Below are 10,931 nucleotides of genomic sequence, written 5' to 3' on the forward strand. Positions count from 1 at the left end.
AGTGGTCCCTTCTGATTGAAGCCAGCCATTTATTCCGCCGATCCAGCGCCTTTGGGGTTGAATAAAATTGCAGTCCGGGGTTTCTCTGACGACTGTTGTTACAGCCAACAGCACAACATATTGTATGAACTTCTTTGTGTGTGTGTGTGTGTGTGTGTGTGTGTGTCTAGAGACTCTAGAATCACTACTAGTCTACTCTGGCAGTAGTGCTTGTGCAGCTGTGACCCGGACACAAAAATGGCGGCGCTAAAACCCAGTGACGTCACCGGGTCTCTATGAGTGTACGTCTCTGCAACTCCCGACTTCCTCATATAACACCGCCTCCTCTCTCGGTATGCTGTCATATGCTTTCTCTGAATCCACAAAGACACAATGTAACTCCTTCTGGCCTTCTCTATACTCCTCAAGCAACACTCTCAAAGCAAACATCGTATCTGCGGTGCTCTTTCGTGGCATGAAACCATACCGCTGCTCGCTAATCATCGCCTCTCCTCTTAACCTACTGTAAACTACTAATAAAACACGTTAGCCCCTAGCTAAGGAATCTAACCCTTTAGCCGAGCGGTTAGTGATGTCGCCTTGTGATGCAGTACACCCCGTATCGGATCCCGCACCGGGCAAGAAAATAACCGGTTACACTACCTTCTATTACTCTTTCCCATGTCTTCATGCTGCGGCTGATCTACTTTATACCTCTGTAGTTACTACAGCTCTGCACATCGCCCTTATTCTTGGAAATCGGTACCAGTATGCTTCTTCTCCACTCCTCAGGCACCCTCTCACTTTCCAAGATTGTGTTAAACAATCTAGTTAAAAACCCCACTGGGGGGCAACCCGGTGGCTCACCTGGTAGACCGCATGCATACCACATGAAGGGTCCGGCCCGGATCGGACCCGGGCCGGACCCTTTGCTGCATGTCATCCCCCCTCTCTCCCCTGCCTTTCCTGTCTCTCTCGACTGTCGCTATCGAATGAAGGTGGAAAATACAACAAAACAACAACAAAAAATCCACTGCCATCTCTCCTAACAATCTCCATGCCTCCACAGGTATGTCATCAGGACCAACTGCCTTTCCACGCTTCATAGCTGACCTCACTTCCTCCTTGCGAATCCACCGCACTTCCTAATTCCCTATCCCCACACCAACCAACCCTCTCTCATTTTCTTCATTCGTCAGCCCCTCAAAGTAGTCCTTCCACCTTCTCAGCACTCTCCTCGCTTGTTAGCACATTTCCTAATTTATCCTTGATCGCCCTACCTTTTCCTCTTCCCTGGCAGCTCCATATTCAGCATCCTTCTCCCAATATACCCAGCATCTCTCCTCCACACGCCCAAACCATCTCAGTCTTGCCTCTCTTGCTGTCTCCAAACCGTCCAGCCTGAGCTGTCCCTCTAATATACTCGTTCCTAATCCTGTCTTCCTTCGTCACTCCCAGTGAAAATCTTAGCATCTTCAACTCTGCCACCTCCAGCTCCACCTCCTGTCTTTTCATCAGTGCCACCGTCTCCAAACCATATAACATAGCTGGTGTCACAACCATATGGTAAACCTTCCCTTTAACTCCTGCTGGTACCCTTCTGTCGCAAAGCACTCCTGACACTCTTCTCCACCCACTCTACTGTGCCTGCACTCTCTTCTTCACCTATTTTCCACACTCCCCGCTACTTTGGACAGTCGACCCGGAGCCTCATAAAATTACCCATAAATCCAGAAAACGGGTCCACATGTAACCCAAGCAGTGACAGATGAAATTACTGCCAAATGTGATTTATGGTTAAAGGCCTTGTTTTATTGAGTACAAGTTTTTACAGTATAATCAAATAACTTTGCCTATCTTGAACAATCTGATCTCTGGAATATGTTAAGAAATACAAGAGTCATCTTTTCTGGGCTCTTCTTTCATCAAAATGTCTCGACCATCCATAAGAAATATGCGTCACATTTTGTGGACAAAAGAAAACCAGTAATTGGAAAAACTTTTAATGTGCTGACATTTTGGGAGGAAAAACCATTGGCAAATATGGCAAAGCTAACATTTTGCAATATCTGATTACAAAAATTTCGAACATACAAAAAAAGGTGTCTTCACAAGTCACAAAGCAAAATCTGAGACGCCAATGTTTTCAACCAATCCCTCAAGGGGACTTACAATATTGACATCAATTTAAAAAAAGAAGAAAAAAAAAAAGAAAAGAAAAAAAGAAAAAAACAAGTACAAGTTAAAAGAGGCCTGTATCTCTAGCAGTGACTGTGGGCCTACGTGAGTTTAGGAAATGGAAGGGATGGGTGCTGGTGAACCAACAGTCTATGCAGAGAGGTCACTGCTGTTGAAACGGTCCTGGTCATACACCTCTGCGACAACTTTGCGCCCTCCAAACCAGCGGTCGTTGAGGGCCTGGATAGCTTTGTTCATCTCTGAGGCCATGGAAAACTCGACAAAGATCTTAACAATGATGTCTGCATCCTCCTCTTCACCTTGCTTCTCCTGGTATATGATAACTCTGTTGACAGCACCAAACTTTCCACATTCCTCTGTTACTTCACCTTCCAGATCGTCATCAATGTCCTCTGGTCCAACCATGTTCCGCAGCACCATAACAGTGGACTGGTGGGAGAGAAGACAAGAAATTCAATGAGCTTCACTTACCCATTCTAAACATGAAAGGGGGCAATTGCAAGCCTTCGACACAATAGCGCCGTCTCCCAAATGGCCAATCTCACCCCGATAAAACGCCAAACCAAATGTCCTTTCTAGTGCAATTACTTTCAGGGGGTTGAAGATTAACCTTACATTCCTAGTCTCATTCCTCTTCAACAAATCTTACCTCTGATTTCCTAAGCAGTTTTTGCATGACCATGTGTCTGGCACTGCTGCCAGAGATGCTCATGTGTTCTTGGTCGCTCAACATCTCCTGTCCTGTTCCGTCCTGCAGCATCTCCTCTTTCTCCTCTTTCTTCTCTTGTTGGTTGGTTCCTCCAGCCATTGCTTGATTAGACAGGACTGGTGGCGATGCCAGCACAGGGTTCACAAGGCCCACCTGGGGAAGTACTGGCATTGGAGGCCGCACTGGAGTCACACCTGGTGGAGAAAGCCCAGGATCCAACACAGGATATGTAGTAAAACACATCAATTTTAAATTATGAGTAGTTTTCGGGCTAATCACATATAAACACCACATTTTAAAAGTATTAACAACCTTGCAATTTGTTGCAATGAGGCAACCTAAACGCAAAAACGCAAGCCTAATCTAAAAAAAAAAAAAAAAACACAAAAGCTATGGCGAAACTCGCACATGTCTTGGTACATACCTGTAATGACCCCTGGTGCCTGGGCAGCCATGACAGCCTGAGGTATACCCATTTGCTGACCAAGAAGTTGGGGCGCAGCTAACGCCCCCAGGACTGATGCCCCGGCTACAGCCTCCTTGAGAGAGGGGGGGCCGGAGACATTAGGTAAGGGAAACACACAGAACACAGCACAAGGCAGCACAGTCAACGATCACACAGCATTGCACACACATGGTGAGCTCTGCCTTACCGCTCCTTTGAGAAATTAAGCTCACTAAAAACACTTTTATGATTTATGACCAAATTCATCAAGTTTTCCTCAACAAGCAGTATATAAAATTAAGGCTTTCAATACTGACATGCTACAAAAACAAGCTAGTACTGAACAATTTTATTTTGACAGGTGACTCATATATGGTTGTCAAGTTAATATTTTAATGTTTCTGTGCTTGCCAAGAGGTTTAGGCTCTTCGCTTGCACACTAGAATTAGTGAATGGGAGGAGCTTTGCTTCATTTAGTCAAAACTTGATAATGTGCATTTAAAAGGAGAAAAAAAAGCAAATGGCATCTTTGACTGGTGAGTGTTTTTCAAATAGTATATAACGGCACAAACGATACTGGCCTGTAAAAATTAGGATATGTGCCCAGAGTTGCCTTTCATTTGTCTGAGATGCTTAAATGAATCAGGATGGGATATTTATTGCTTTCACAAGTTACAAAACTTTTAACCTTCTCCCAGTCACATAAACATATATTCAATGTCCATTTTATCTGTGTTATTTATCAGTTAAGTCTAGCTAAATCTTAGAAATATTTACCTGGAAGGCCATTAGATCCCTTTGGAAGGGATTCATACTTGCCTGGGCCGTTATCTTAGCGGTAGCTGCCGCTGCGGCTACAGCCGCTGCAGGCGGCAGCCCACCAGGGGTTGTGGGGGTCAGCAGAGGCATGGGTGGGGTCACAGCTTTACCCACTCGCAGGTACTGACCCCCCAGGTCAAAGAGGTTCATAGAAGACACAGCATCCAGGGCTGACTGTGGCTTCTCATACTCTGTAAGAATAAAACAGACAGTTAGTAGCCAAGCAACAGGCGCACAGCAAGACGACAGCTTGAGAGCCTCCCTGCTCACCAATGAAGCCAAAGCTCCTGTGTCGTCCTGTGGTAGGGTCTCTGGCTAATGTGCAGGACTTGATCCTTCCAAAGGCCTCAAATACACTCTTGATGTCCTCATCTGAGAGGTCCGGGTGGACGGATGCCACATAGATTCGGTTGAAGGCGCGTGCCTCCTCTGCCAGCTGGTCAATGATGGGTTGCGCCTGACCGATGTTACTTGGCCGCCCAACCTACAGCACAGATCATACCAGCACAGGGCTACTGAATACGAGGTTCGCAGAGCCAACATAGAACGACGCGCAAACCTTAAATCCCTAGAGCGCCATGGTTCAGAGGTGCAACCAGCGACCATTAAGTGTCAACAACCCCTATATATCAGTTTAATGGACTTTACTTGTACAGCCGCGAATAGAAACACCCTGTTGGCAAGTTTCTACTAGTCTTACTCAGCTGCCTCTCCATGAAACCATTCCAGATATGCTCTGACAATAAAGTTTTAAAATATGCCAAAAATTTTCGAAAAATGTTTTCCCCTCTTCGCCCGACCACCAGCATCATTACAGCCTATCAACCAAGACGCTATAAAGCTAGATTAGAGTGGAGCTGGCTTATAGCCAGTATAATACATTATAATATAAACCAACTTCAAACATATAACAAAAGATTGACAAAAACCTGCCAAGGTACAAAGCTGATCACAATCATTTAGTTTCCATTTCACCTTCCTTTACGCCTTTAAGTGATATATACAATATTTAAGACAAACTAGTCCATCAAAGCCTATTAATGGTGCTTGCACAGTAATACTTAATATCAAACTGACCTTTATAACATTGCCATAACTCCAGGTAAGTCTTTTGTAATGAATCAAATGAACTATTAAATTGAAATTGCACATAAGAGTCAGATGAGCCAAATCTTTAATTTCTATCATTACAGATGTTGTAAATGTTACAAACCCTTCTACTTCAGTAATATTTAATATCACAACTTGATACTACATCTGCACTATTACAGCTAGATGAACTACAGCCTTGTTACCAAACATAAATACGTGACTGGATAAGCTAGCAGCAACGCCAACAGGGTAAACGCAATGTACACCACGTTCTACCGCATCTCTAACAATGTTCTCTTGCTTGGCAAAACAGAGCCCTCAAAAACAGCCCTGTTTAATTTCCCTACGCAAGACGAGCGTTTAGGTGTGACGGGATCTGTGCTGCAGCTGGGGCGGCCAAGCAACACCAACCAGGCGCAGCCCATCATCAGCACATCTTGGACAGAGCAATGCCACGCGCCGCAGGGCATCATACTGGAGCTGGTCACTAAAATAATTTAGTCATGGAGGCAGAAACACAGCACACACACACTACAATGCACACTCTCACTCACACGCTCAGACATACAAACAATGCACGCACCTGGGAAAACCAAAAGACACATACACAAGCAAAGAGAGAAAAATGAGTGTCTTAAGATACATTCACATGTTGAGATTACACACATCTTTTAAATTGAAAAATCATTTGCAAGAACATACAAGCCATGAAATGATAAAAAAAATTCTGGGTACCCAAAACACCAGAAAGGACACCAAATTCCCTTCCCCACCACAAAAACAAAAAAAGAAAAAGAAAGAAAATACGAGAATGGTAAATGTCACACAGGTCCTCTTAGTCTTGGCATATGACTGACCAAATTAAGCCCGTGTGTCTTCAGGCCACTCACCTTAATGTTCCGCCCCCCTAGCATGACTGAGTTCATCTGCTCCAGAGCCAGCTGTGCGGCCTCTGGCACGTCATACTCCACAAAGGCAAATCCCTGTATAAGAACACAGCACAGGATACCTGCATACACTGAGACCCATGACAGCCTTTATTTCAGTTATCGACTCAGGTCAAATGGAGTTCAAATTTCAGCTAAACTTGACTCACCAACATTTTTTTACTGGACGTTTTCACTATGTAAAATGATAAATGACACTAACCTTGTGCTTCATCGTAACAGAATCCCAAGACATGTCAATACTCTTGATTGGGCCGAAGGGGGCAAAGGCCTGTCTGATGGTGTCCTCACCAAGCTCATAGTATATGGAGCCCACATACACTCGACACATGATGGCTAGTGCACGCTGTCGCTGAGCTGCCACCTGTGTACCAAGGGGAAGGGAAAATTATTCATAAAAAGGAAGCAACAAAAAAGACACACACACACACACCAAATAAATCTAAATGTATAACAACTGGTGAACTTCACAATAATTTGATTTGCTTTGATCATCTGTGGGATAATTATTATGGATATACTTTACCCAACAACAGGCAGAGGCAAAGCCTAAGTTAGGTAGTCTGGGCAATGGGTGTGTAAGTGAGCAATGGACTTTAATTGTTCAAGACATGTATTATGTGTAGCCTAGTAATATCTGTAATGTCACCATTTTTATAGCCACTTGGAATAACCACATGGCCTCTATTCTATTACTCTGTAATGAAGTAATTGACATGCACAGCCCTCACTAAAATTTGGTTTCTGTAACTGACCTGTAATCCAGGGATGCAAGTAAGGTAAAAAAGTAATCGTGGAGTTCAAACGAAATCCATACAAAGTCCTGATGAGAGTATTTCACACTTACGTCTCGTGTTTTAAGGGGAGAGATGACTTAACCACTGAAAAAAGCTGCTGTAATTTACTGATGTCCTTAAACTGCGTCTACTGATGTTTGTCATTCTATCAGCGAAAGGAGATCTAATTTGTCTTAATTTTTGTCATAGTGGGAAGATAACTAGCTCAGTGAAAAAATGACTTTGAGATGGCCAAAGAAGATTCCTGTTCCAGCAGTTCTCTCATTTTGGTTCACTAAAAAAAGGGACTGCTATCCCTCTTTTTTTCCATGCCAAAAGAAGCTTTCACAACTTAGAATTGAGAGGATGCATATTTTGAAGATGATGTGGCTATTTTCACATTGATCAACTCAGTGCTCACCCAGAAAAAAAATTAAGTTATGAATGGCCATAAGAGCCACTGAAATGTGCAACTCCCCTCTTCTATGTAAAAAAGCTACAGCAAAGTGCTGTGTGACCTTTTATCATGAGGCAATTCATTCAAATATGATTATACAATATTCATCAAAGTATATCAGGTAAACTAAGACTAGAAAGCCAGGTTTTCCTTTAAAATATGCATTCTGCGGGCAGCTGAAAAGGCAGGGTTTCTAGCCAGACCAACTAATCAAAGAAGGGTAACAGTCCATTTTCATCTGGAATGCGCACAGAAAAAAATTTAATAATCTATTGACCGATTGTAAAGGTGAGAGAGGATCTCCAAAGCCCATTGTCACTGCTGCCATCTGAAAGACAGTAAAGATGAAAAAAGTGCTGAAAAGTAGGTTAGATATCTCTTGGTGTTGCTTTTTAATAAGGTCATTGCTTTGCTAGATAGACATAAGAGTTTAGACTAACACTATATTAAGACCCTCCCTCTTAACAACAAAGCTTTGGGAGTTTTCTCCCTTATGTACAGCAACCAATTACAAGCCACCACAGAGCATCTCAGTAAACACATGAAAAGTATTTTTTTTAACTGCAAAGCATTTTTAGAGATGCCTTTGTGATAGTCTTCTCCATCTGAAAAAGAGCGGAAGCAAAAAGCAAGGGACATGGTCTACACTTTTTGATCTTCCAAGTTTGGGGGAAGAGTGAAATAACATAACTTACTAATATGCTTAAATAAGACAGCATTCACTGAGGGAAGAGATGTCTACATTATCAATATATAAAAAGGTGATTGTCTACATTATTACTAAAGTAGAGACTTTCATAAGAGACAAGAGTATTCACAAACATTTTTGTTTCAGTGCGTTTCAAAAACAATTTACAAATCTCACCTGTAGGTTGGTAAGCTGTTGTTGCTGATGGGCAATGGTCTGCTTAACCAACACACTCTTAATACTCTGTTCCATGGCATATTTCTTTGCCTGGAAGATAAAATACAGCTTTGAAAATGAGCACAACATTCAATGAAAACAAGCGATAGCACCGATTTTTACGTACAGTTGTGATGGCTTGGAAATGATATGACCTATTAATTACATAGTACAACTAAGGCAAAGCATGTGTTTATCTACCCTCTGAAGCGCCTCCTGCTGCTCCGGGGTGAGAGGCGGCAGGCCGAGCTTTGAGCCTGTGCCCTGTCCATTCTCCATCGTCAGAGCTTCACCTCCCTTTTAAATAAAAAGCAACGACTTCATTAAGAATTAAATACTAAATACCAAAAGTCGATGTTAAACTACTACCTATGAATGACACCATAACTAGATCATCCCTGCAGAATAATACCCTGAATATATGCCATGCGCCTCGTAGGCAATGAACATTTAGATGGGTGGCATGGAGTCCCATTTATACACCCGGGTTTAAACCTGGCGGGACCAGACGGGCTTCTTACCTACGCAACGTCGGGTCCACCAGACTGAGGCAGGAAAGCCCCCAAGGGGTAGAGGACTGATGGGGAAGCTTTAACAACTCAACAAATTCTAGGGGAAAGAAAATGCCTTCAGACCAATGAGACAATACCCTGCTAACACCAGTTTACATTTCTAGCTACCGGGGGCTAGCTAGCCCCCCCCCCCAGTTTGAATGAAAGGCGCTTTTGGATAGCTAGCTGCGTATGATCTTCAATAACGTTTAAACTTGCACATTCGTAATCTATGTAGCGATCAAACAAAATCTAAAGTAATTTTGATAAATCTACGTCAACGTAAGCTATTACAGTGCAGCACAATATCCTCCTCGGCAAGATGCCGTCTTAACGCAGGTCGATCGCTCAGGCCTGTTAGCTCTTCCTTGCTATTAGCTAATTCAACGTTAGTACAATCTTCCTCAAAGGCTAATGTTAGCTTAGCTTATTTGAGCTAGCATTCGTCGATATGGCGCGTGAAATTAGCTACAGCTCCTCTTTAGCGTTTAGGATCGATTTAGTCGATATTTCCAAAACTAGGCAGCACTAGATGTCACGATATATTTTCTCATATAATGATGCGATTGGAAAAGTTGATAATTTTCCAGAAAGCGAAATTTACCGAAACCCCTGTGACCGCCATGAAGCACGCCTTCTTCCAAAGGCCCTCGCACAACAAAGGTCGCGCGAGACGTATGCAGTTCCAAGAGCAAACATCGCGACAATGAGTTTTCTCGCGAGGTTTCCGTCCGTCGGCGGGGAAGAGGGGAGGCCCGAGTTTCGTTTCCCGGGAGGAGAGTCGGCATATTCTATTTCGTAGGGAACTGCAGTCCATATTTTTCATCACTGAGGTTAATGGAGGAGAAGTATGCTATGGAGCTCCGACTTGGCAGAAGAACTTGAACTTGCCGAGAACCCCTAGGACTCATCTCCCTTTCATTTATGCATTTTTATTTATTTAATTTTCTTCATTTTCTTTACTTTCATTACCCCCCTCTTTTGTTTTATTTGTTTGTTGTATGTAGAATTTAAACGTGTCAATAATAATAATAATAATAATAATAATAAAGTCGGCCGTTTTTGTTGTACCACGCTGTGGTCTTTGCTTTGTGAGGCTCAAACTGTCAAACGTTTCGCTGCACACAAGGGCCGCGCAGTTTCCTGCAGAGGAACACAAATCTCTTGAGAACATTTCTCTCTCTTGAGACGTGCTTTTCTTTTCGACCACAATCATAACAACACAGAGTGTTGCACAGCTCCTCAGACAGCAGAGCCCACTCCCAGCAACCCCCAAAGCAGCTGGGAGTGGGCTATGTGTGATGGCATATATGTGTGTGTGTGTGTGTGTGTGTGTGTGTGTGTGTGTGTGTGTGTGTGAAGATGAGCAGCCAACAACGTTGACCTAAATGCACTGTGGAAGAAGCTTCTTCAGAGCAAACGATAATTTAATCATGACTACATTTCAATCTATTACGAAAAACCCCCCAATAAAAACGTGTTTGCACCAATTAATGGAGGTAAATTAACTTAGTTTTAAAAAATCACTTTAAATGAGTTACCTATGTATTTTTAATCTGTTTTCTTGGCAATGCTCCTGCTGTTATCCCCAAACATTCCCTACCTCTCTCAATTGCACCTTGTCTTAGTGGAACTGACTAAACAACTACCTGCAGACAAGGTAGCACTGAGCAGGATGAAACTTGCACGATCCACTGCCTTTTACAAGATGGTGCATGGTCTGGGCCACACATTCTCCGAGAGAGCGCTCTCCAAATTAAGGCAATATCCTTTTTCTCTGAATGTAGATGAAAGCACATGCAATAGTAACAAAAGGGTGCTTGCAATGTGTGTGAGCTACTTTGACCAAGAGCAGAGGGATGTTGTGGTTGAACACTGAGGTTCTCTTGAAGTTGTGAAAGTCAGTGCTGCCAGCTGGGAGAGAGCCATCCGCTACTTCTTTAAGGAAAAAGACATTCCCCGGTCAAACCTGGTCAGCATAATGTTGGACTCATGTAACGTGATGGGAGGCAACAAGTCAGGGCAGGAAACAAGAACCAGACAGAACCATTGT

General features: G+C 43.2%; 1 protein-coding gene across 4 annotated transcripts; it reads right to left on the reverse strand.

Moving 5' to 3' along the window:
• Positions 1-1,770: 1,770 nt before the first annotated feature.
• Positions 1,771-9,541, reverse strand: LOC130129517 (poly(U)-binding-splicing factor PUF60). Of its 4 annotated transcripts, none has more exons than XM_056299073.1 (12): positions 9,483-9,541; positions 8,849-8,936; positions 8,529-8,624; positions 8,289-8,378; positions 7,701-7,751; positions 6,393-6,554; positions 6,134-6,226; positions 4,422-4,635; positions 4,152-4,342; positions 3,312-3,426; positions 2,828-3,081; positions 1,771-2,607 (listed from the first exon to the last, which is right to left on the reverse strand). In XM_056299073.1, exons 3-12 carry the CDS (start codon positions 8,604-8,606, stop codon positions 2,308-2,310), a joined length of 1,548 nt encoding a protein of 515 aa, XP_056155048.1. In that variant the 5' UTR covers positions 8,607-8,624; positions 8,849-8,936; positions 9,483-9,541; the 3' UTR covers positions 1,771-2,307. The 4 variants fall into 4 exon arrangements, with proteins under 4 accessions (XP_056155048.1, XP_056155047.1, XP_056155051.1 ...); XM_056299072.1 differs by having other exon boundaries at positions 4,110-4,342; XM_056299076.1 differs by lacking the exon at positions 7,701-7,751.
• Positions 9,542-10,931: the final 1,390 nt, after the last annotated feature.

The sequence above is a fragment of the Lampris incognitus genome, chromosome 19 (assembly GCF_029633865.1).
Source record: "Lampris incognitus isolate fLamInc1 chromosome 19, fLamInc1.hap2, whole genome shotgun sequence".
Taxonomy (NCBI): Eukaryota; Metazoa; Chordata; class Actinopteri; order Lampriformes; family Lampridae; genus Lampris; species Lampris incognitus.